The following is a 26,632-nucleotide window of genomic DNA, read 5'->3' on the forward strand; positions in this document are numbered from 1 at the left end:
GAGGAGCAGAGAGAGGGAGAGGGAGAGAAGCCCAAGCAGGCTCCGAGATGTCCGCCCAGAGCGCAACGCAGGGCTCAATCCCAGGAACCATGAGATGACCCCAGCCGATATCAAGAGTCAGATGTTCAACTGACGTAGCCACCCCGACGTCACTGTTTATTTATTTTTAAGTAGGCTTTAGGCCCAGTGCAGAGCCCAACACGGGGCTTGAACTCATGACCCCCATGTCAAGGCCTGAGCAGAAATCAAGAGTTGGATGCTTAACTGACTGAGCCCGCCAGGTGCCCCACCTCCCTGTCTTTATTACTTAGGTCTCACCATTATTCAGAACATACTGTCATTTCAGCTTCAAATTAACTTCTTGGTTGCTTTCAATCCTTCTGTGTCACTAGCCTTTAAATCTTCTAGAAGCACAGCACCAGTGTCACACCTTATTTGTATTTCCGCCCTGGTCTCTTTCCCTCAGGTAGCACTCGGGAGGTGGCCTGTGAACTCTTAAGGTATTGCTGCTGAAGACAATAGAGTACAGCGTAGAACTACAGGCACAAAAGAAACACTGTGTTACAGTTTGATATCTAGGTACACAGAGGTGCTAGATGAAGATGCTAGATTTCTCAGGGTCATTGACAGATTTCACTGTGTTTGAGAATAGTGATTTTTTTTAATGTTTATTATTTTTTTTGAGAGAGTGAGAGAGCGAGCGAGAGCACGTGTGCATGAGCAGGGGAGGGGCAAGGGCGGAGGGACAGAGGACCCGAAGCAGGCTCCGCGCTGACAGCAGAGAACCTGATGTGGGGCTCGAACCCACGAACAGTGAGATGATGGCCTGAGCCGGTCAGATGCTTAACCGACTGAGCCCCCCAGGCGCCCCTGCGGTAGTGATTCTTCACCTGGACTGGTTCCAGCAGGGGTCTGAAGCCCCGAAAACCTTCTGCCAGGTGTTTTGTGTGTTTGCTTTTTTTTTTTCCTCGGGAGGGGCTTTTGTGGCTTTCAGCAGGTTCTCAGGAGAGTCTGTGATCTGAAAAGGTTATGACTTTGCTTTAGGAGGGCATGCCACTTCCATAACAGTTCTCCAGTTACGTGTCTTTGAGCTTGGGGACGCGCTATTTACGCCAGGCTTGATATCAGAAACATTCGTTCCACTTGACTTTTCTTTTTATCCTAATTTTTGAAAGCACACTTAAGGTCATCACACTCTGATTTCTCAAAAATGGCATCGTGACTATTGCCGTCTCTTGCCTAATAGTGTAGCTGAATCTTTTTTAGAAAATTAGTCTAAAAGACAAGCAAGATCGAGCAAACAGAGTGCCTAGACATGAATACATGTTGTATTTGGTGTTGAATATACAAAACTGGATATATTCAAGCCAGTAGGGTTTGTTTTTTTTTAGAGATTTTATTTAATCTTTACACCCAACATTGGGATTGAATTTAGAACCCCCTAGATCAAGAGTCACATGCCCCACTGACCAAAGCAGCTCGGTGCCTCTCAAGCCAGCAGAATTTTCAGGTCAACACAGCAGTGAGTTGAAATATATTATTGAAATACTTTTTGTTTTTATTTTTGACGGAGATATTTATTGAAATATTTTTATTTTTGAGAGAGAGCACACACAAGCATGTGAGCTGGGGAGGGGCAGAGAGAGAGGGGGAGACACAGAATCTGAAACAGCTCTCAGCACAGAGCCTGACACGGGGCTTTAACTCACAGACTGTGAGATCATGACCTGAGCCGAAGTCGGATGCTTAACCTACTGAGCAACCCCAAGTGCCCTGAAATACTTCTTAAAATGACAGTCTCAAGAAAGCTGTTAGGAAAAAAAAAAATCCTCAATAAAACATTAGCAGATCAAATCTAACAATGTATGAAAAGAATTATACACCATGACCAACCAGATGGGATCTGTTGCAAGTACACAGGCTGTTTTAATGTTTAAAAAAATCAATAATTTGCCCTGTCAACAGGTTAAAGAAGAAAAACCACCTGATCATATCGATTCATGCAGAAGTAGCATTTGACAAAATCTAATGCCCATTTATGACAAAAATTCTCAGCAAGCTAAGACTAGAGGGAAACTCTCTCAACCTGATAAAGAATAGCTACCAAAAAACCCACCTAATTGGTAGACATACTGAATAGTGAAAGAAGTTGAGAAAGTTGTGGAAACCACTAACGCATTATTGTTTAAAGTTCTTTGTTTCATAGCAAGTAGACTTTGCGACTTAACTTCGCAGAGAAATGTATTGAGTTGAATCATTTGCTATAGCAAAATTATCAGATAAGTATGAATCCCAGCTGGATATTTGACACTATTAAATTTGATGTTATTATGTGAACTTTTTAGATGATAATGCCATTATGGTTTTAAAAAGAGTCATCATCTTTTAGAGATGTATGTTGGAATATTGAGGGGTGAAGTGATAGGAAGTTTGGGGTTTGTTTCAAAATATTTGAAATTGGTGGTGGGAATGGGAGTGTATAAATCAAACAAGATTGGCCCTGTGTTGATAATTGTAGTGGGTGAGTCATGGGCACACTGGGTTCATTATTCTGTTCTGTCTACGTTTGTATATTAGGTAACATACAAAGATAAAATTACTTGACATAAAACTTGCTTGGTTTTACACCCATATGATGGCTACTATCAAAACCCAGAAAATAACAGGTGTTCGGGAGGGTGTAGAGCAATTGGAGCCCTTCCGCACTGACGGTGGGGATGTAAAATGGTGCAGCCACTATGGAGAATAATATGGCAGTTCCTCAAAAAATTAAAAATAGAATTATCGTATGGTCCAGCAGTTCGACTTCTGGGTACATACCCAAAAGAATTGAATGGAGGGTCCTAAGGGGACCCGTCCTGTTCACGACAGCGGTTCTCACAGTAGCCAAAGGGAGCAGGAGCCCAGGTGTCGTTTGATGGATGAGGATAAAGAGAGCGTCGCGTATCCACACAGTGGAGGGTGAGTCAGCCGGGAAGAAAGGAGATTCCGACGCCTGCCCTAATATGATTGAACCTTGAGGATATTATGCTAGCTGAAATAAACCAGCCATAAAAAAAAAATACCTACTTATTTGAGATGCCTCACAGAGTCAAATTCATGGAGACAGAAAGGAGAATGACGGCCAGGGGCCGGGGGAAAGGGGAATGGGGAAGTCTTGTTTGATGGGCACAGAGTTTCAGTTTTGCGGGAAAAGAGTTCTGGAGATGGAAGATGGTGATGCAGTGTGAGTGTACCTAGTACTGTTGAACGGTGCACCTAAAAGTGGTTAAGATGATGGGGACACCTGGGTGGTTCAGTTGGTTAAGCTTCTGACTCTTGTTTTTGGCTCAGATCATGATCTTGTGGTTCATGCGTTTGAGCCCTGCATCAGGCTCCATGCCAACAGTGGGGAGCCTGTTTGGAATTCTCTGCCTCCCTCTCTCTCTGCCCCTTCCCCTCTCTCTCTCTCTCTCTCTCTTAAAAATAAATAAATAAACATTAAAAAAAATTGTTAAGATGGTAAATTTTATGTTGTATTTTTATTCCAAAATTAAAAAAATTTTGTTTGGATTTTGAAAGTGATTAGAAGTACCCCTTTCATCCTTGAAAAGTTGGTTTTATAGAAAGTATGATTTTGCTCCCTAAGAATTCTTGTCCAGAATGTGGTTAAAATTACTATTTTAATTAACCATAAGCTGTACAAGCACAGGGACCCATTAATTCACCATTGCCTCCTCAGCACCTAGGAGACTACTTGGGGCTTGGTAAAGATGGGTGGGTGAGTGGGTGGATGAGTGGGTGGACGGACGGACAGATGGATGAATGGGTGGATGGATGGATGGATGGGCGGGCAGGTGGGTGGGTGGATGGAAAGAAGGAAGGGAGGAAGGAAGGGAGGAAGGAAGGGAGGAAGGAAGGAATCATGGACAGATGGATGGACTCTTGGATAAAAGAAAAGAAAAAGAAGCCGCTTTCCCTGGATTCTCCCCCGTCGTGTTGTCCCTCCTAACCTTGCATCCCCAGAGGGGACCAGCCGCCCCATCGTCCATGTGTTGCAGGTGTCTAGACACTAAACCACAGCCATGGTCCAGCCCCTGCCCATTTCTCATCTCGCCCCTGTAGCTGACAGCTGACTCCCTGATTCCACGCTCGCCCCCCTGTCACTTCCACTCTGAGGCAGACGGTCTTCCCTGGGTGCAGCGTCAGGTCTCTCCCTGCCTCCTCTGTCACTGCCTCCCCACTTTGCACATCCTGTGAGATTTGAACTTGTAAAACCACCTCAAGGCTCCTCCCATTCTGCTCCTGCTTCCTCTCTGTCTTATCTCGTGGCATCTCCTGTGGGCCGTGTTCGTGGCCACATGGAACCACGGGGAGCCCTTTGGTCTTCCAGTGTGGTTAATGCGGAGCCCACGCGCAGCCCAGCCCCACAGTGCGCGCCCTCACCCAGCGCTGATTTTAGGGACCAGCCGGTGTCCCCTGGAGCTCACCATTCCCACCTTTTGTAAGATGACCGTGCTGATGGCGCACGCTCCAGGTGGCAGTGTACGCTGCATGGCACGCCCGTCACGTGACAAGTGGACAAACTGCTCAAAACATCAATTGCTTGTTTGGTTAATTTAAGGCCTCATTTCACACAGAAGTGTGATTTTATTTTAAAAATGAACTTCACATTAATGTAATGTGAAGTGAATGTAGCCACTATAAAGTTGGCTATCTTGAAGTCCACAAATGATTTTAAGGTGGAAACCCATGGTTTTCCTTCAGGAAATGGATATGTCAGTGGTTCTCAAGGGTTCTGGGGAGGGTGTTTGCCCCCAGGGGACACCTGGTCGTGCTGGGGGAGGTGCTACTGGCATCTAGTGGATGGAGACCAGGGATGCAGCCAAACGTCTCCCAGTGTTCTGGACGGCCCCATAGCAAAGAATCTTCTGGCACAGAACATCAGCACTGCTGAGTTTGAGAATCCCTGAGCTAAATGATATCTAATATATAGAGATTTTCCAAACACCTTAATATATTAATTTTATTTGGGATTGTGAGGAAGCCCTTAAACCTGTGCTTAGATTTTGTCTAGAGAATGCCCCAGAAGTGTCTCATTTTAGAAGAAAGGTTAAGAATAATTTAAAAATGTGTTTTACAAAGTCAGAGAAAACTGATGTGGTGTTAAAACCATCACTAGGAACGGCGTCAGCTGGGAAGGGGAGCTCCTGTGTATAAATTTCATGCAGTGTTACTTTGGTTAAGTAGAAAGTTTCCTCTTTGGGGCGCCTGGGTGGCTCAGTCTGTTACGCGACCAACTCTTGGTGTTGGCTTAGGTTACAACCTCACCGTTTGTGGGATCGAGCCCCACGTTGGGCCCTGTGCGGACAGCGAGGAGCCTGCTCAGGATTCTGCCTTCCTCTTTATGCCCCGCGCCCATGCGTGCACGTGCTCGAACTCTTTCTCTCCCTCAAAAATAAATATTTAAAAAACAAGTTTCCTCTTTTACTAAAAAAAAAAAAAAAGAAAAAGAAATGCCTATTTCTGTTTACTTTTTGTTTTATACTTAAAGGTAGTACTATATATACTACTTTACTCTTCTTTTACTTAATAAAAGGGATAAAGCGAGGCCCCTACGGGGTCTGGGGTCTGATTTGCCTGTAGGTCTAGGCTTTAGGACAATGATGAGAGAGAGATCATCTCGGGAATGCCCCCTGGGTCTCCTTCGCTTCGGTCTTTCTGCCTTGCGGCAGTTATTTCCGCAACCCAGCCCTTGCCTGTAATTAATCCATCAGTAAATATTTGTGGCGCATGAGCGTGGGAGGCACGGCGCGGGCTCTCCGCTGAGGTTGTTCCTAGGCCTCGAACCAGGGCTGTGGAGGGCTGTCCCGTTCCTGACTCAGTGATGCAGAAATAGGCAGGCGGTGGTTAAATCATCTGTACCTAGTGACACACTGAGTCAGAAACAGAGTTCTCTAATTCACTGAGTTCTGTCTGATCCCACAGTTCCTGCCTTTTCTACCCGACTGCGCTGTTTAAAACTTTTAGCAGCGTCTCGCCGCCTGGGGAACCCGGGGAGCTGCTTGGTGCAGCACTGGAGGGAGATGCTCGCCGGAGACCCTAACTCCGGCCCCTCTCCTGCTGCACCCCCTGCCAGTCTTCGAGCCGTGGGTTTACCGACCTTGCGAGCCCCAGAACGTGCCCTGCGCCTTCTTCCTTTGTACCTGATACACACTCCCTGTTTACAGCCCTCCCTCACACCCAGGAGACCTCGATCATCTCTTCAGAGATATCCTTGGGAGGTCTCTGCTTGTACTTTGATGGACCCTAGAGCGGACCTCCAATATTTCCAGCCCCTCTTCCAGACAACGTGGTGGGCTGGCCACTTCTCCACCCCGGAGGGTACGGGTGGGGCCAGGGGACTAGTTCTGTTTTAATGAGTTAGAAGCCGTGTCTCCCTTCTTAGTGGAAGGTTTAGGTCCCCCAAGAAGCCCCTCCAGGGTGCCCACCCTTTCCCTCTGGCACCGGGCACGGCCACATTTGAGCTGGCGGCCACCTGGTCACATTGGTGCCTGCTGAGTCATAAAGATCCCAACACTGAGCGAGTCCTTTTATAGTTTTTACCACATTGTATAAGCCTTTAATTATAGCCACACCATTTTGGAACGTAGATGGTCATTCATCTGTTTGTGTCTCTGAGAGACTCTGGGACTTGATTCCCCGGAGCCCAGCACCCAAGCACGCGTAAGCAGCGTGCTTTATGTGTACTAGACACTTGGGAAAGATTTCTTGGAACAAACTCAAAAGTCATTGGGCTGTGAAGCCGGAAGGACCTTTGACATTAGGCTGGTTTGAAAGACCAGCGATGGTCTGTTTTAAATAAGAATTTATGACTGGGGCCAGTGCTTAGGAGAGTCTGTGAGAACGTGTGGGTTTTTATATTTTGATTTTGGAACTGTATGAATATTTTACTTATTCTAAATGTCTTTGAGGAAAGAAAGACTCAGCTGGAGATTTTATACTTACATAGTTTAGGATACTTTTCTGTGCAGATCATCTTTAACACAGGGCCCGCTAACAGATTACTTTCCGCTCCTTCAGGGAGGAAAGGGCTGGAGTTTTTTCATCCGAGCCTGGTGATTTGCAGCCTGTCGTCAAAGGTACCAGACGCCACCTAGTGGCAACATTCCTTAATTTTTTAGATTCTTTTGATGGCCAAGCCTAAAGTTGAATCTGCAAACAAAACATAACATCATGTAGGATTTGCTGGTGAAGTGCTGGCAATCTCTTAAGACATTCAGCTGTTGTTATTTATTGTGTCCTTCTTGGCCTGGTGCGACCAGCCTAGGTTTCTGGAATGAGAAGGAGCACACTTCAAGTGATCTTTGGAAAGCAGTGTATTTCTCTGTATAGATGAAGAGGGAAATCAGAAGGGAATTGTTTGGTGCTGGGTTGATGCCAAGGCCACAGCATGCAGGCGTGGGAACCACCTCCCCAGGGTGGGTGACTTGTGTGGACCGGACGAGGAGTCAGCTTCTTGGCACACAGAGGTGGGCTGTCCTAGGAAGGCATACATCTTATATTTAATGTTAACCGTGGAATTGACTGTTGTATTTTTTTCATACTGATTTTTAAATCGGTGGCAATTTCTACCACAAATCTACCACAGCCACAAAAACTAGCCGTGGCCCCAAATCGGAGGCATGTCCCCCAGATATAGCCTGTGTACAGAAGGTCTGACGCTAGCCCTACTGTTCTGGGACTTCAGTTAAGACTGTGCCACTGAAAATGTAGTGGCCTTTTTAATGATCTAGAATGTGGTAAAGTGGATCAGATAGAGGCTGTCAACATGGGTGACGTGTTCCTTTATTTGTGATTTTTTGGGGGGGAAGATTACAGAAATATCACTCACTTGTTTCTATAAATATTTGATAAGGCCAATTGAATGTGATGAAATATTAAAAATACCATTTATTAAATACTTAAAAGTTCAGTCCTTGGAACCAGCTGAATCTCTTCATTCTATAGCCAGCTGAAAGGAGCAGTTTATAAATTGTGAATTTCAAAATGAGAATCCTGGGACTGTAGCTGCACAGTCCTTTGTGCCTCACACCGCCAGCCATTTTCAGCCACAGGCCTTTCCGCCAGGGCAGAAGGGACACACGTCGTTCTTCTGACCATCACAGGTTTTATGCACTTTACTCCCCCTGGCATTTCCATGTTCCTACTGGGCTGAATACGCTCACTCGGTTTAAGCGTCAAGACTTTCATGGACTCACACGTTGGAATACTCTGCAGCTTTATCTGATGTGCTTGTAACTTCATTAATACCACCTTAAATATGAAAACAAGTTGGAATCAAACACTGCTGTGAACGGTACCTTGTCAATAGTAAGTCGAACGAACGTTTTCTGTGTTTTGAAGTGAGATTAGTGACGAGCAGGGGAGGCTTTGCTGTGCTGCCTTTAAGACGACCTCTTTCCCGGTAGTGACCTGCGACTCCAGGCAGCCGTCCACCTGTGTCCCAGGAGGGCTCAGCAAGATACCTGGGGAGGATGGGAGTCTCAGTGACGGGGTGAACACTCAGCCTGGCTGCAGAGAGAGGTTATTTCCTGTGTCCGGTGGGACCCTCTCAGACCAGAGGCCGCAGCAAACTGGGGCCCCTGGGTACTCGGGGCCCTGTCCTAGAGGGGATTTCTGAAGAAGGGCAGGTGCAGCCTCGCCATCTGAATTCCCTTCTTTACCAAATCTCCTGTCCCGGCAGCAGCTTTTGTGAGTGGAGAAGATATTTTCCGAAGGCCCTTTAAATGTTTCGTCTTTACGATCTGGGTTTTGATCTCACGTCACATTTCCCTGGAACTGAATCCCAGCTCACCTTTCCAGACAGATCCCGCAGCATTTCAGCGTGTCCCGTCCCTCCAGATTCTCTAGTCTCCGTGCCCTGGGACATCCACCTGCCAGAAACAAAACACGAAAAGCACCTCCCAGTGTCTAAAACACCAGGTCGTACCTGGTTTTCCGTTCTTGGCACCAAAACCATCTTCTCTAGGAGAGAATTTACAAACCGGAGCACTGCGTTTATTGGTACTATGCATGAGCTTCTTTATATACGCATCCATTTACCAAATAGTTCCCGAGCCGTGGCGCACTGCAGGGTGCTGGGAATTAACAGCGAACAAGGGGTCTCACTCTCCCAGAATCTGTGTTTTTGTTCGCATACGTGTTTAGGAGAAGTAACGGCAATACCTTAATGGCATTTTACCGAGTGCCAGGCTCTGTCCTGAGCATTTCACACAGGACTGGTTTGATCACACAGCAGCCTGTTGGGTGGGTACTAGTGCTGTACCCACTAGTACAGATGAGGAAACTGAGGCCCGCGGGGAAGCCAAGTAACCTGCCCCAGGCTCCCCGGCTGCACCCCCACCCTCTGTTCATCAGCGTGGTGATGAGTAGCGGAAGACAAGGAGGGAGGAAGTGGGGGCCAGAGCGGCAAGTGCTGGAGGAGGGAAGGTTTAACAGAGACCTTGAGGGGATGAGGCCCCTGAGACCCTGCCAGGGGGCGCCAGAGGTCAGAGCTCTTTTAATAACATCAAGGCGGTACTTGCCTTTCTCCTCATTCTCTGACACTTGCACAGTGGAGCTCTCTAGGGGCTGGGTGACGTGTGACAGTGTGGCGTCCGCATCGGTAGTTGAGTCAAACTGCAGCTCTGTACCCGTTAAACAGCAGCTGCATGGGTCTGGATTACTGAAAGTGAAGACAACGGCATTTGCTGTTGGTTTGGATGTGGCGCCTATAAACGTCTGGCAACTGCGTCATTCATTAGCGCGCTGCTAGGTAGCATCTTTCCTCTTCCACACCCGCTGGTTTAGGATGGGGCATGTGACCCCCTGCCCCCCATACTCCAGTCAGAGTAAACGCAGGGGAAGCCCGGGTGCTTCTTTCTGATCGTCCCAGCCTCCTGACATCCTGTCACGGCCATCACATGATGGCACAAAAGTACCGTCACATCACAGTTAAACGTTGACTCTTAGTTTCAGATACTTCTGAAGGTGGACTTACACGTAGGAAAAGACCTGAGTAGGGGCAGTTCATTCAACACATCGGCACCGGCTACTTGGGAATCCAGCTTCATACCGTTCCTTGTACTTAAATGGGCCGAATTGGGGCGCTCCATGGTGAATACACACACACAGAGGTGATAACGTGGGCACTCGTAAGGTGGAAGTCAAAACAAATGAGCAGGTCTGGGCCGCCCAGAATGTGCTGAGGGACACAGGGACCCAGAGAGGGACCAGGCCTTATGAGGGAGAAGGCCCCCTGGGAGCCACACCCCCCGGCCAAACAGACGGGTGGGAATTACACTCTGATTTCATCGGCAGTTCTCACCTTCAGAACGAAAGTAGTGGTTTTAGGGCCCAGTCAAGGAGCAGAGAGGCCGCTTCTCCCAGCCTTGTGGACTGTGAGGCTGTCCCTGGTGTACAGATGAGGAAATTGAGATTAAGAGGTAGGTTTGGTGCTCAGGGTCATGCAGCGAATAATAGAGGGGAGCTGGACTCTGACCGCAAGTCAGCCTGACCTCAGAGTGGCTTATTTGTAGGGGTGCCTGGGTGGCTCAGTCGGTTAAGCATCCGACTTCGGCTCCTGGTCTGTGAGTTCGAGCCCCATGTCGGGCTCTGTGCTGACAGCTCAGAGCCTGGAGCCTGCTTCGGATTCTGTGTCTCCCTCTCTCTCTGCCCCTCCCCCACCCGCTCACGCGCGCGCGCTCTCTTTCTCTCAAAGATAAAATAAAAACATTTAAAAAAAATGTTTAAAGTGGCTTATTTGTAAACACTTTCCAGTCAAGTTTTTCAGGAATTTTGCATTTAGTTTTATTTATACTCTGTATTTGTAATTTTATATTCATAAATCTTGTCTTTTTCATTTTTGTTTGTAATGCTAATTTTAAATAAATAATCTTGTATCACTATTGCTATAAAGAAATGATAGTATGTTTTTCTTTGTAACTCTCCTGTGACAGGCTAATAACAGAAATAGTTTGTCTGTAGCTATCAGTCTTTTTTCTTTTCATTTCTAGAGCAATTTATTTCTTACTTCTGGTTGCTTCATAGACTCAGTTCCTGCATTACTTACTCTGGGATTCACACCTTTGCCCCCTAGGGTCTTGATACCAAACTTTGCAACAAAAAACACAAGTGGTGCCTTCCAGACCAGTGAGAGTTTTGTTATTTTAATAATCGGCATATGTCTTTAAAAGCAGTTAGTGAGTTTAGAGTTATAATTCTGATCCGGTCTGTTTCCTTCTTTTTCTCTCTCTAAACCCAGCGAACAAGCACAAGCCATGGCTCGAGCCCACCTACCACGGCATCGTCACAGAAAACGACAACGCGGTGCTCCTCGACCCTCCACTGATCGCCCTGGATAAAGACGCCCCTCTGCGGTTCGCAGGTACGAATGTGGCTTTTCTCTCACCGTTGATAAGTCTCGACTGGATGTGAAGCATTTCACGAACCCCTTTCGGACCGTTTCTGAGCCTTCCCGAAACGTCTTGATAGCTTAGAGGTGTTTGTGGCTCCCGCGCCCTACATTTTCTCCTTTTCATTCTAGTAGTTGGAGCAGCTGAAAAAAAAGCCTGTACTTTTTGAAAAGCAAAGTATTCATTGCACCCTTGTATTCCTTGGTGTGACCGGAAAGAGAACACCTAGACCCGTGCTTCTCAAACTAGCGTGTGCGCAGAGCCCCTGAGGATTGTGTTTAAGTTGCGGATTCGGGTCCGCCTGAATCTCTGTAACGTTGAATGTCAACTCTCCTTCCAAAACACCCCATAATTCCTGGCATCGGGGAAAAAATGTGGATTTGGCTGCAGTGGGTCTGGGGGGACCCGAGAATCCGCCTTTCTGACCTGGTGCCGCTGTGCCGCTGGGTCGTGGGTGGTGAGGACCTGGACCAGCTGTGGCGCGAGGCCTGGCCTGGCCTGGGTTTCGGGAGCCAGGAAGGGCTAAGCTGAAAACTTGATGGAGCCGTTTATAGCCAAAACGATTGGCTTAGAGTTTACTTTCAATACGGTTTTAACTCGAGTTGCCTGGTAAGATTGTAAGCCGCGTGTTTGTGGAGACAGACCGTCAGCTTTGTGACGGGAAACAGCCCTTCGCGAGCCGCAGCTGCTCCCGCTTCTGCAGTGATCGTGGCCTCCTGAGCTGGTGCGGAAAAGCGTGACTTCACCCTTCCTTTGCCTCAGAGTCAAAACTGACGGTGTGACGCTAATTTTTTAAAGACTGGGGTTCGTCTGCTATTTCTCCAGAACCCGGTTTCTCAGATGAAGGAGGCTGTTTGTTCTCTTTGCCTGCACACAGATAAGGAAAATTCAGTTAACTCGTACAGATTCTGTCGTACGTTCGTTTTTCTGTGGTGAATTGAGGGAGATGAATGTGAGGCTGTTTCCGAAGAGCTGCTTTTAAAATGAATTTGTTCTTCAGTCTGTTCGAGTGCCACATCCCACTTTCAGGGATGTAACCTGAGGCCAGTTAGTTTTACTTGCTGATTGGTTTTTCCAGAGAAACCCGACGAGATGGACAGGACCCCGAGGAGGCACTCCGGGCTGTGAGCACACACAGTGTCTGTCTGTCCGCCGACGTGGTCTGTTTTGTTTGTTCCTGGATTTAAAACCACGTTAGCATTGCCTGTTGGTTTCCTCGGGAACTGCCTGGGTTTGGGGGTGTCTGTGGGTTACATGGACACGCAGACACCCCATGGGTGCCGTACGTGGTTAGTATGCGCAATGCCTCCTTGGGGGTGTGACATTTAGTGCTGCGTAAGTGACCTTATCCGATTACCTAGCTTATGCACTTGAGTGGACTTACACACTTCTGACGTTTCCTAAGTGTTACGAGGGGGTTGCAGTCGGGAGTTCTAGATTCACTCCCTCAGGCCCCGCTGTGAAGCATCAGCCGCTCACTGGGTGTGTCTAGAGCACCCCCTGCTGTGCTACTGATAATGGGGAGCGTTTATGCAGCCTTCGTGGGGCACCTGGGGGGTCGGTTGAGCGGCAGACTTCAGCTCAGGTCATGAGCTCACGGTTCATGAGTTCGAGCCCCGCGTCGGGCTCTGTGCTGACAGCTCAGAGCCTGGAGCCTGCTTCAGATTCTGTGTCTCCCGCTCTCTCTGCCCCTCCCCTGCTTGTGCTCTGTCTCTCTCTCTCTCAAAAGTAAATATAAATAAATAAAGCAAGCCTTTGCGGTGGTCTGGACACTGTTCTAAGTGCTCTACAAATTTGCATTTAATCCACAACAATCTTAGGAGGTAAGGATACTTCCTCCCATCCCTGTTTTGTTTATTGATTTATTTTTAAAGTTCCTACATTTTTGTATTTAGGGAATTTTACATGTGAGTCCTTCCACTGCCAGTCATCTTAGTTCCACTGAGGGAAGAATCATAATCTTCAAAATAGCCCTTTTACAGAGAACTTTTACACATTCCAGAGTTGTCACCGTCTGCCGTGGTTTGTCGGGCTGGGCTCCTTTGATTTCCGCTTGAATATGGGCGTCCTTCAAAAATCCCCACACGTTTAGGGTCAGAGCAGATGGATCTTGCCTTGTTCTCAGCTTCAGACTCCTTCTTAACACGAAGACGTTCAAGCCACGTTCACCCTGGACGCTCACCCCCTAGGCTTGTGCAGGCTTGGCGGCTATGCCAGGACCTTTAAGTCCAGACGCTGTGTTCTCCGGCGAGAAGCCTGAGGAAAGAAGGCAGCTTTGTTTCATGCCAGCATAAAATTAGAGTACTAATTCAGCGCAGCTGAGGTGTCCCTTCCGTCCCGTGCCTGTGATTCTGTGGCCCCGGGGCCACCTTCGTGTTCGTCAGGCAGTGGCACCATCCCTTGTACCTGTTTCAGCCCCTGGTTCCCTCACCTGCAGCGACAGCACAGTGAGCCCTGGCTGCCAGGAGAGGACTTCCTCCGTGCCCTTGTGTAAGCCTTTGTCCACAAGCAAGAACACAAGCAAAGGCAGGCGCTGACTGCCATCCCCGTTTTCAGGAGAGGAAGCTGGGACCCCGTGCGGTGACTTAGCTGTCAGCACGCATGAGAGGCAGGATTCTGAGAGGGGCAGGTGGCTCTTTGCTGCGAGGAGGCCATGGGAGGCCCCGTGGGATGTTCCAGGGGAAGCAGGGAGTGAAACAGACATTGGGCACTAACTTTGAAGGAAAAAGTCCTGTTAATAAAATGTCATTTCTTTCTTTCTCATTTGATTTAATGCTGTTGTATCATTTATCAAAACCTAATGTAATGTCATGAATGAAATAATACTTAGAAAGTTTCATGTTTCTATGGGATTCCCAGCTGTTTTTTATTGATGTGCCAAAATTAACATATTAAGATTTTTAAAACTGGAAAGAGAAGCAATGTAGCGCCACATCATAGTGGTAATAGGGTTGCATTTGCCGTAGTTAGGCACATCAGCCCTTCCTTCTGGAGCTTTTCGTGGGCAAGCACTTCTTCTTATATTCTTTTTTAAAAATATAATCCACGTATTAAAAAGCCACCCTTTTGAAGTATACGGCTCATGGAGTTTTACTTATATTCACAGGAGTGTGCAACCACCAACTACTATTAAAAAAATTTTTTTAACGTTTATTTTTGAGAGAGAGCGTGAACAGGGGAGAGGCAGACAGAGAGAGGGAGACAGAATCTGAAGCAGGCTCCAGGCTCTCAGCTGTCAGCACAGAGCCCGACGCGGGACTCGAAGTCACAAACCACGAGATCATGACCTGAGCTGAAGTCAGATGCCTAAACGACTGAGCCCCCCAGGCACCCCAGCCACTATTTAATTCCAGAATATTTCTCTCACCCCTAAAAGAAACCCTAGCACCCCTTGGCAGCCACTCCCCATTTCCCCCATGCCCTTGGCAACTACTAAGCTAGTTTATGTCTATGGATTTGCCTATTCTGGATTTTTTTGTGCCTACTGTCTTTGGCTTAGCCTGTAGTCTGAAGCTTCATCCATGCTTGGAAAATAGGGTGCATCTGGCCTTCATTCCTTTTTATTGCCGAATAATATTCCATCATATGGACATCACACTTCCCATTCACCCGGTTGTCCTCCCGACACACATTAGAATGGTTTCCACTTTCTGGGGATCATGAATCGCGCTGCTCTGAGCATTAGCGCCCAAGCCTTTGTGTGGACATAGGTCTTCATTGCGGGTGGGTGTGAGCACCTGGGCGGGGAGGCTCTTACAGACACTCATGCTAAGGCACAGCCCTCATCCCTCTGCCCCCAGGGGAGCAGCTGTGTGCCTCCCTCCCTCCTCCGTTGCCATGGCACCCCTCCAGCTGCAGCACACAACACTGCCCCCACCAGGCCGGAGCGGGCAGGTGCCACAGGAACAGACCAGAGTGCAGGCTGGCTTGGACTTGAGTCCTGTCTTTGCCACCACTGGCTGGATGGCCTTGGGCATATTACTCAATGTTTATGTGTCTCAGTTTCATAGTTTGTAAAACAAGGATAGCAATGTTACATACCTCATGGGAGCTAGGGAGTATTAGCTTATTTATTTATGAGCATGAAGACTTGAAATAATGCCTGGTACACAGTAAAGTGCTATATACATACAGTGTTTGCTGCTGCTTTTATTATTAATAATAGAATCTTTTAAAAATATGTTAAAAATTGTTTTTACTGTTTATGAGAGAGACAGAGACAGCATGTGAGCAGGAGAGGGGCAGAGAGAGAGGGAGACACAGAATCCGAAGCAGATTCCAGGCTCTGAGCTGTCAGCACAGAACCCGACGTGGGGCTCGAACTCACAAACAGTGAGATCATGACCTGAGCCGAAGTCAGATACTTAACCGACTGAGCCACCCATGCGCCCCTAAAAGTATATTTGTATTTAACATTCTGTGAGAGACATTTTTCCATTTTTCTATAATAGTTTTCACAGTGTGCTGTTTTCTCACTGAGTTCCTTAAGCGGTCGTTTGGATAAGGCAGACCAGGTCCGGATGCCTATGTTGGTCTTAGATTGGTTTTGGCAACGACAGTTGAGTATCATTAACCACCATGACAGTGGTGGCGGTGGCATCCATCACTTGCTGGGCTCTTAGCAGTGTGGCAGAGGCTGTTCTAAGGGCTTTACGTGGGTCACTTCATCCGATTCTTCTCAGCAGTCCCCTACAATAGGTACTCGCTACTCCTGGCTTCCCAGATGAGGCAGGGGAGGTCAGAGTGTGTCCGTCAGTGGCACACGACCTTGTTCTTCATTTAGTGCCCAGCTCTCAGGCCGGCATCGGCGAGTGGTTGATGTCCTTTGCCCACGACAGCACAGCTGGTGAGCGACAGAGCTGCCTTCCAGCCCGGCGATCTGACTCCAGGGTGGATTCACGTTCACCGAGTGCGCTTCCCCGACGGCACCTTGAAAACACCGGAAACCTCCCTGTTCACAGTTGTATGCCATCACAGGGTGTGAGTGTGGGTAGCCACCGGAGCTAACTCGTCAGAGCGCCCGGATAAATAACGTGCATAACGTCGGAAGCTTAGTCAGTAGAGTGTGTTGTAAACTGTCACCATTCAGGCATTCGTGTCGAACGTACGGGGTCTGTCTAGCCAGATTGTTTTCTTGGGGGAAATCAAGAGACTAAAGTCTTGGGACTTGTCAGCTATTGTAGGAAATTAAAATGAGTCAGTTCCTTACTCACCCCCTTTGCCTTAATCTGCTAATACCCTGAGTAGATGTGGGTATGAAAATATACCATATATTTGATGTATCCAGCAGGGAGTTAAAAGTCCGCACCGTGAACAGGCCCTGGTGCTGCTGTTGTGACAGCCCTCCCTCCTCGCTGCCTGTGTGGCCAGCCCGGGCCTCCCTCTCCGCCCCTCCCCCGGCCCCCGTTTCCAGTCTCTTCCCTTTACGAGCCGGTTCCATCCCAGCATTCTTTTTCCTGCCTTCCCAGATGGAGTTCGGATCTTTTATAAAATGAAATAATTGTGATACGAAGAGACTCCAAGAGAAGTATCAGGGCAAGGATGGGAACTTTATTGATATTTAATTAGAACCAACTCAGATCTGTGATACTTCTCTCTGTTCTCTGTGCCATGTGTGTGACTCCTGTGCTCTCAGGAGCCCAGTGGGGCTGAACTGCTGCACACGCCCCCCAGTGGGGCTGACTGCTGCACACGGCCACCCACGTGAGCTTTTTTAGCACGTGCAACTGGGCAGATGTTTTTGCCGCAGTCAGTCGGATGTATTCAGTTAAGCCAAATGAAATCACTGTTTTTGTATGTTGAAAATAACAAATATTTTTAAAAAATGGAATGCCAGAAATTTCATGTGATTCAGCCCAAAATAAGGCACTCTCCATCGAGTTAGTGGGCTTTTTTTAAATGTCTTATTTATTTTTAGAGAGTGCAAGTGGGGGAGGGGCGGGGGGCACAGGATCTGAAGCGGGCTCTGTGCCGACAGCAGCAACCTCGATGTGGGGCTTGAACTACCCAACTGTGAGATCATGACCTGAGCCGAAGTTGGACACTCAAGTGACTGAGCCACCCAGGTGCCCCCACTGAGTTAGTGGTTTTAAGTATCTGGACGTTAGGACAGAACCTCCGTGTTAAGTTTCGGACCAGAGTGAGTTCATTCTGGATGCCTCCAGGCGAGGTTTGGGGTAGTAATCATTCAGTACTAGGCAGCCACACCAGATCTTCTAGAGAATATAAATAAGCAGAAAAGCGCATTCCTGTTCTCACAGCAGCAGTGGTCTAGGGGGAAAGGCAGAGCCAGCACTGACACAGAGGTAAGTGGAGGTACCCAGGGAGGGAGGCAGCCCCCAAGCTGGACCGGCTTCCTAGAAAGGCAGCAGGAGGTTGGTTAAAGAGGGTACGGAAGTAACTGGGCACTAGGATGGGTGGAGCTTACACACACACACACAAACACACACACACACACACACACACACACACACACAACGGGGCGGGGAGGGGGAAATGGGAGCAAGGCTGGGAACCAGAGGGAGGGATGCATAGCGTGTGCGGCGAGCGCACGGCGCAGGAGCGGAGGCTCAGAAGCCAACTCTGGGCCATGGGATCTCTGCTGCCGGGCTGAGTAGATGCGCTGCCACCGCCCATGTGGTTTTAATACTGTGTCCAGATCGCCCAGGCCCGTGCGTCCAGTGCAGGTGTCCTCGTGGCTGAGTCTGGGCCTCCAGGGAGACCTGAGACATCCAGGACCAGCCAGCAAGGTTCGGGAGCCACGGTCAGGCCCGTCTCTCCAGTGTAGACCTCAGCCTGCCTGCCTTGGACCCATCAGGCGGCGCTCATTAAAGATGCAGATGACTGGGCTCCACCCCAGAGCTGCTGCTGAGTCAGAATTTTGGGGGATGGAGCTTGACAAACCACATTTTTCACAAGCCTCTCAGGCTGTTCTTGGCATGCGGTTGTTTGAGAGCTTTGCTATGGCCGGTGAGGAGCAGGGCAGGCCGTGTCCTCAGGCTGCTGTGTGTGGCTCATGCAGGGTGACCGTCGGGGTGTGGTGGTCGCTGCTCAGCGGCACGTTTAAGGCGTCTTGGAGAACTTGCTCTGATCCAAGCAACACGTGAGCTTGTGCCAGAAATCAGCCTGGACCCGTGAGCGAGGAAGTCAGAAGTCACTGNCACCCAGGTGCCCCCACTGAGTTAGTGGTTTTAAGTATCTGGACGTTAGGACAGAAACTCCGTGTTAAGTTTCGGACCAGAGTGAGTTCATTCTGGATGCCTCCAGGCGAGGTTTGGGGTAGTAATCATTCAGTACTAGGCAGCCACACCAGATCTTCTAGAGAATATAAATAAGCAGAAAAGCGCATTCCTGTTCTCACAGCAGCAGTGGTCTAGGGGGAAAGGCAGAGCCAGCACTGACACAGAGGTAAGTGGAGGTACCCAGGGAGGGAGGCAGCCCCCAAGCTGGACCGGCTTCCTAGAAAGGCAGCAGGAGGTTGGTTAAAGAGGGTACGGAAGTAACTGGGCACTAGGATGGGTGGAGCTCACACACACACACACACACACACACACACACAACGGGGCGGGGAGGGGGAAATGGGAGCAAGGCTGGGAACCAGAGGGAGGGATGCATAGCGTGTGCGGCGAGCGCACGGCGCAGGAGCGGAGGCTCAGAAGCCAACTCTGGGCCATGGGATCTCTGCTGCCGGGCTGAGTAGATGCGCTGCCACCGCCCATGTGGTTTTAATACTGTGTCCAGATCGCCCAGGCCCGTGCGTCCAGTGCAGGTGTCCTCGTGGCTGAGTCTGGGCCTCCAGGGAGACCTGAGACATCCAGGACCAGCCAGCAAGGTTCGGGAGCCACGGTCAGGCCCGTCTCTCCAGTGTAGACCTCAGCCTGCCTGCCTTGGACCCATCAGGCGGCGCTCATTAAAGATGCAGATGACTGGGCTCCACCCCAGAGCTGCTGCTGAGTCAGAATTTTGGGGGATGGAGCTTGACAAACCACATTTTTCACAAGCCTCTCAGGCTGTTCTTGGCATGCGGTTGTTTGAGAGCTTTGCTATGGCCGGTGAGGAGCAGGGCAGGCCGTGTCCTCAGGCTGCTGTGTGTGGCTCATGCAGGGTGACCGTCGGGGTGTGGTGGTCGCTGCTCAGCGGCACGTTTAAGGCGTCTTGGAGAACTTGCTCTGATCCAAGCAACACGTGAGCTTGTGCCAGAAATCAGCCTGGACCCGTGAGCGAGGAAGTCAGAAGTCACTGAAAATAAGGGTCAGCCTGGACTTTGAGCCGGTGAGCATGGCATCAGGGCTGCGTAGAGAGAGGTGGGTTAGGGACAAGAGTAAGATTAGCAGGGACATTGTAGTGGACACTTGTTGCTCAGCAAATATCCATTTTCTCTTCTTCACAGCCCCTGACCTCTTTCCCGCTGGGTCCAGGTTGGTGCATCTACAGTCCATTACCCCGACCTTTCCAGCCACGCGCACGCACAGCCCAGGCTGGGCCGACCAGATGCTTCCTCCGTGGACAGGAATGTTGCGCAGAGGGTCAAAGACGCTAACACTGTTGCTGTTGTATCCCATCCACCCAGGCTGTTTTGCTCTGGGAGTGTCATGTCCCTGCCTTGGCTTTTGGCTTTTCCCAAGTCCTTTTCTCTGGCTTGTAGTCAATTCCATGAGCTCCTGACGATGTCTTCTCACCAGAGCCCCTTTTTGCCTGGAACCCTAACTGTCCGAGCCGGCACTAGTGACTTACATAAGGAGTGTGTTTGGGGGCAGGGCTCCCCGCGAGCTGGGAGACCATAGGATGGGCGTCAGAGACACCTGCCAGTGTGGCGCGTGGCACGGGGCCGTACTCCAATTTGGAAGAAGACGTGGAGGGAAGGCAGGGCCAGCCCGAAACCGAGGTTTCCCAGAGGAATGGATAAGGACAGCGAGGGCTACCACTGTGAGCCAGGAACCCTGGACGTGACTTTGGACATCGAGAAGTCAAATCTGTACTTTCTTGGGTTTATCCATTATTTTATTTTTATGTTTGCTTTAAAAAAAAAGTGCTGGGACACCTGGATGACCCAGTCAGTTTAGCGTCCAACGTCAGCTCAAGTTGTAATCTTGCGGTTTGTGAGTTCGAGCCCTGCGTCAAGAGTTCTGTGGTGACAGCTCAGAGCCTGGAGCCTGCTTTGGATTCTGTGTCTGCCCTACCCCACTCATGCTCCGGATCTCTCTCTCTTTCAAAAATAAACATTAAAAAAAAATTTTTTTAAGTGCTTCAGTAAAGTTCTTTGGACTGTTCCACCTGCCCTTGGGGAATGAGAGGGAAGAGAGGTCTGTGTGTTCGGAGGCCAGCACACCTGGACACGCCATCCGGGAGCGCTGCGGGGCCTTGCATACAAGACGAGGGCAGCGTGTCCGAAGGCTTACGTGGCGGGGCGGTGCTAGCAGGTGGCCTGAACTGGGTGGGAAGGGGCAGGTCGCAAAAAACAGAGAAGAGGTGATTTTGAGCGGTCCTCCCTTGCACAGGCTGAGCGAAGGCTGAGTCCAGGGGAGAAGCGCTGGGAACACAGAGGGGCAGAGTCACCGGGATGTGACCCCATGGAACACATGTACGTAGCTGTCGTGTGTGTGACTAATAGAGCCGTAGGTACAAGGATGGAGGAAAGAGGGAAGCATGGATTATGACAACTTCGAAAATCAGCTCCTGAAAGCACGGGGGCAGAAAGTAACAGCCTGGTCCCTGGTTAGGAAGAGGAAGATCATAAACCGAGTGTAGTTGGTTACTCGCTGTGAAAATACCTCAGGAATTGTTCATTTTGTTGGCTCTGTCATGTTCCTGTAGGTACATTAGTGGAAGTCTGTCTAATGAATATTGTATGCTTTAAAGTCTGGCTTTAAAATACTCCAGGAAGGGGCGCCTGGGTGACTTAGTCCCCTAAGCGTCTGACTTTGGCTCAGGTCAGGATCTCACAGTTCGTGGGTTCGAGCCCCGCGTCCGGCTCTGTGCTGACAGCTTGGAGCCTGGAGCCTGTTTCAGGTTCTGTGTCTCCGTCTCTTTCTGCCCCTCCCCCACTCATGCTCTGTCTCTCTCTGTCTCAAAAATAAACAAACATTAAAAAAATTTTAATACTCCAGCAAAGAAACAAGCAGGAAGTTGGTGAGAATAAGTGAAGCAAGCCTCTGGGCCTTCGTTCCCTAACTGGAAGCATCAGCCAAAAACCCAGGGAGTCACTGCAGACCCCTCTCTGTCCGGCTGGTTTCCAAGCCCTGCCCGTCCTGAAAATCCCTCGTTTCCTCCCGAAACTGCCTTTGTTTAGCTCTTATCAGATCTTGTCTGAAATACTGCAGTCAGGCGGTGGGCACAGCACCAGGCCTGCAGGTGACGGCGCAGCAGGCGTACGGGCGTGCGGGGTCACACGGCCGGCACAGAAATCCATGTCTGCCCGAGTGTGAGGCCCGTGCTGCCCGCTGGCGAGATGGTCTGTAAAGTCATTCTAGGCAGAAGGACCCAGGCTGCCAGCAATTTAATAAGTACCCGTGGATTTGGGACGCCACATACTTTCCGTACAGCCCATTATTCAAGTAGCTCGCTTGATACTCCAAGCAGGTGCAGATATGTAGAAAAGACAGAAGTCACACTTTTGCTGTTCTTGTCATAAACGGATCCAGTCTTTTGGAGGAGCAGCCTAGACATACGTGAGGCTCGAAACAATTTATATTCTTTTATTTGGTAATCCTGCCTTTGAGACTAATTGTAATACAGATGCATGTCCAAAGCCAAGACACGATTCCCATTCCGCCATCGAGACCTTCTCTTCCATGTTGGCTGAAGGCAGTTTATGAATCCTTAGGTTTTCACTCAATCCCGCGGTGCTGTTCATGCTTTCAGAACACATCCGTACCTGCTTCTCGCCACCCTGGACACCCCTGGTTCTGGCTTTCAGCTTCTTGTGCCTGTGTTACTCCAGTAACCATTTTTGCCGTATATGTATATCTTTTTTCTTAAAGATTTTATTTTTAAGTAATCTCTACACCCAACATGGGTCTAGAACCCGAGATCAAAAGTCCATGCTCTACTGACAGAACCGGCCAGCAAAGCCCCTTTGCCTGCTTATATTTGATTTATTTTCAACATGGCAGCCAGTTGGATTCTTTAATATATAAACCATATTTAGTTTTTTCTTTGCATAAAACTTTCTAGTCTTTTCCTTCTCATTTGGAGGACAAACTTCAAGTCTGGTAGCAGCCAGTGTAGCTTCAGGGCACTCACCTTTGGCCTCATCTGCCGTCCTCCCCTTCATTCAGCCACTGCGGAAGCATAGGCCTCCTTGTGCCCAAGTCAGGCCAGGCCCAGGCCTGCACCAGGACCTTTGCACTTGCTGTCCCCTCTGTCTGAAATTCTTCCCTAGATCACCATGTGGCTTGCTCCCTCAGCTCCCTCAGGTTTCTGCTCAGACATTATCAGTGAAAGCTCCCCTGAACAACTGAAGTGTAAAATTGGAACACCCATTGCCTTCCCACACTCCTCCCAGCCTGGTATCTCGGAGGAGAGATTTAGGGGAGTGGACATCTTTTGGCAAATGGTTCCACTTTTCATGGTAATCTCATGGTCAGAAACAGGCTCAAGGACATTGCTTGAATGAGTGTCTTTATACTTTGGTTAAGCAGTGCTCCCTGTAGGTGGCCTTGCCCAAGGCCGTACCCNTTTCTCTCTCTCTCTCTCTCTCTCATGTTTATGTATTTATTTTGAGAGAGAGAGAGAGAGAGCATGCATGCAAGCGAGAGCAAGTGGAAGAGGGGCCCAGAGAGAGAATCCCATGCAGGCTCTGTGCTGTGAGATCGTGACCTGAGCTGAAATCAGGAGTCGGATGCTTAACCGACCCAGGCGCCCCAAGAAACTGATTTTTAATAGTTTTACTATGAATTTAAATTTAATTTTAAACAACCCACGTGCCTAGTGGCTCCTGTTTTGGGCACAGGCCCCACAGCACCTGTGAGTGTGCGGCAGGAAGCATGGTTAGAAATACCTAGCACAGCAGGTTCGGTAGCAGGAACTGGAATTACGGTATAGTCACACGATGGGAAATAATTACAGTAACAGCGAACATTCATTTGCTGAGTGCTTTCTTTAAGCCAGGCAGTGTCCTAAGCACTTGACTGGCCGGATCTCCCTGGACTCTCGCTGAACATAGTAGTGGAAAGAAATAAACCATAGCTGCATCCGCCGGCAGGGGTGAATGAGTCCTAGATGCACACGGCCAAGGGGGACAGCAAGTCACAAAAGCCACCTACCGTGAGATAGCATTTTTCAAACCTCAAAAACAAGCAGTATGAAGCACCATTCACGGTATACAGATATATAGCAAAGCCATGAAAAAGCAAGAGAATTCAGGCTACGATCCCTTTTGTGGCGAGGAGATGCCCCAGTGAGGCCAGCTCCGTCGCCTCCTGACCCTTGCATGTTGTCACTGTTGTCCTGTCTGTAGCTGCCCTGGGGTGAGCAGGCAGCACTCGTGTGGACCTGTTAGGATGGCATTTTGCGGCAACACAAAAGTTAGTAATGGGTCTGGTTTCAGTCCGCAGTTAAGCCCGTGTTCCGTCACAAGAGGGCTTGGTTGCCTCGGTCGGGTTCCCTAAGATTAGAAACCATTGTTATTTACCCAAACCCTTTGCTCCAAATGTTTGTTTTTTTGTTTCATCACGTCTCATACTGAGTTGAATGTTACCAAAATCGAGCCACAAGAACTTAGTTTGAAAATGAAAAATCTGAAAACTGTAAAATAACAAATAGCGTACTGATGAACCGTTATCACGAAAGTGTCCGTTAAAGGAAGAGTCCAAACGACACCTGAGGGCGTTACGAATCTTTATGAATCTGTAGGTCAGTGTAATTTCAAAATTACGTAGTGGTCTGCGGTAAGTTGCGTTCAGAGATGGTCTGCTGCCGCACGCCCAATTTTGCTGTAGCAGGTCGACGAGCTGATTGAATTTTGTCAAGCTTTTCTGTGTAATAAGTGCGTCTTTTGACTTTTTTCCTTATTGTTCCGTCTTTATTCTTTCCTGCATTACTGACATGGGTTTATCTTTTCTCCCCTTTAGAGAGTTTTGAGGTGACAGTCACCAAAGAAGGTGATAAAGGGTTCTTTCTATCCCTCTTACGAATATTAACCCACTAACTTTGTCTATAAAATTGGGAATCAGACCTTAAGCAGAAGAAACTGTCATGCTCTTTTACCTTGATTTATTCTCCTTCTTTGTTTCTATTTTTAAATATATTGATGGAAATTGTATGTAACCAAACCCCTGGTTAGAAATATCTAGAAATCAGACATCCATTTGAACTGGACGGATAACACTGTACATTTGTTTCTTAATTGAACTTAAGAGATTCACTTCATAACCATTTTCTAGGAGTTGTAATTTTGGAAGAGTGCAGCCTTATTTTTACATGAAATACATTTTTTTTGGAAGATATGTATATATATATATATATACACACACACATACATCAAAACACTTGATGTTTGTTCTCCCACAGGCAAGAATGGAAACCTAGATTGTCACCCCTCATTAAGCTTGTGAGCCACCTTCAGTGCACTGATGCCCCCAGGCAGGCTTCTTTTTCAGGTCTGAGAGGCTAGCTTGGGAAACGGAGGCAAGTCTAGCAGATCCCTCCCGGTGATGGAAGCGATCTTAATAGTAAACAAATAGCTGTTGAAATGGATGCCTGAAAAGTTGGTATTTCTACCTTTCTCATTCAGTAGTTTGTTTTGATTCCCTAATTTTAGCCAGGCTCATTGCACAGGAAGACTTGTTTCTTTTGACCTTTTTATTTTGTTTTGTTTTGGACAGAATTTCTGTAATTATGGTGCTGAACCTTTATGTCCCCCCCCCTTCCTCTCTCGACACTGAACTGCATTTTAGCCTTCTCTCTGGTCCAAATCAAAATCGCTGCCCAGCTGTCCCCAGTGGCCGGGGACAGTTTCTCCACGTTATCAGGCCATGGCTGTTTGCGAATGAGACTACTTTGTCCCTGGAGCTATCTTAAGTTCTCCTGTGAAATGCCTGTCTATATTTTCTCTTTTTCTCTTTTGTATTCCTGCATGAATGGATGCAAAGTTAAGCAAGTTGCTTGGAAAGCCAGACCTGCTTCTTTTTACTAAAGCCCCAGAACTTATCCCTGTCCGAGCACAGCGCCCTTGCTTTGTCCACAGACCCTCTCAACCCCTGGCTGCCAAACTGTTGTCGTTTCTTTTCTTTTTTGGGGGGGAAGGGGCGTGGGGAGGGGGAGCGTGCAGACTCTGGGCGGCCGAGACTCTAACCTGCGCTGCTTTGACTCCCTAGGTGAGATTTGTGGATTTAAAATTCATGGGCAGAATGTCCCCTTTGACGCAGTGGTAGTGGACAAGTCCACTGGCGAGGGCGTAATTCGCTCAAAAGAGAAACTGGACTGTGAGCTGCAGAAAGACTACACGTTCAGCATCCAGGCCTATGACTGCGGCCAGGGGCCCGACGGCGCCAACGCGAAAAAGTCTCATAAGTGAGTAAGCCGATCAGAGAGCGCGTGTGCAGAGAACGCGGTCCTGACCGCTGCTTTCTTTGTGTCCCCANGAGAGAGGGAGATACAGACTCTGAAATAGGCTCCAGGCTCTGAGCTGGCAGTCAGCACAGAGCCCGACGCGGGGCTCGAACCCACGAACCGCGAGATCATGACCTAAGCGAAAGTCGGACGCTTAACCGACTAAGCCACCCAGGCGCCCCATACTCTCTGTGTTCTTAAAGATGAGACAGAAGATATTTCTGGCTGTCCGCTGTGAAATTGTAAGCTCCCGGAGGGCAGGAACCCTGTCTGTTTACCCTGCAGCATTAGTTGTTGAATAAATAAATGAGTCATATTATCCCCAGTGCGCTCATGAAAGAAACTAAAGCCCTACGCTGAAAACTGGGGAAGCCCACTTTTCCCCAAGGAGGATATTTTGCTGTCAGGTTTCTGTTAACTCAAAGGATGCAGAAGTCGTTCATGCTGGTGGGAGTGGGCTGACTTTGGCGCCCCATCCGGGCCGTGTTCACATCCATATCCTTTGAGAACTGCTCGTGGAATAGACAGGACTCTGAACAAGACCTAGATTTAGAATTCCAGTCTTAGTCTTTTCTCTGCCACTTACCGTCCCTTCGGCATGGGGCAAATTTTGTCTTGCCGCGTCTCAGTTTCCGCTTAGGTCATGG

At 48.7% G+C, this 26,632-nt stretch overlaps 1 protein-coding gene across 1 annotated transcript in view; it reads left to right on the forward strand.

Annotated features, from left to right (window-relative positions):
• Nucleotides 1–9,319: 9,319 nt before the first annotated feature.
• CLSTN1 (calsyntenin 1) overlaps nt 9,320–26,632 on the forward strand; it is a 41,782-nt gene continuing 24,469 nt past the window's right edge. Inside the window, exons 1-4 of the mRNA XM_077763968.1 lie at nt 9,320–9,410; nt 11,285–11,407; nt 24,506–24,535; nt 25,751–25,946. Coding sequence (XP_077620094.1) covers nt 9,320–9,410; nt 11,285–11,407; nt 24,506–24,535; nt 25,751–25,946 — 440 coding nt within the window. The remainder of the gene's footprint in view (nt 9,411–11,284; nt 11,408–24,505; nt 24,536–25,750; nt 25,947–26,632) is intronic.

Source organism: Crocuta crocuta, unplaced genomic scaffold, assembly GCF_008692635.1.
Source record: "Crocuta crocuta isolate KB4526 unplaced genomic scaffold, BGI_CrCroc_1.0 scaffold13, whole genome shotgun sequence".
Classification (NCBI taxonomy): domain Eukaryota; kingdom Metazoa; phylum Chordata; class Mammalia; order Carnivora; family Hyaenidae; genus Crocuta; species Crocuta crocuta.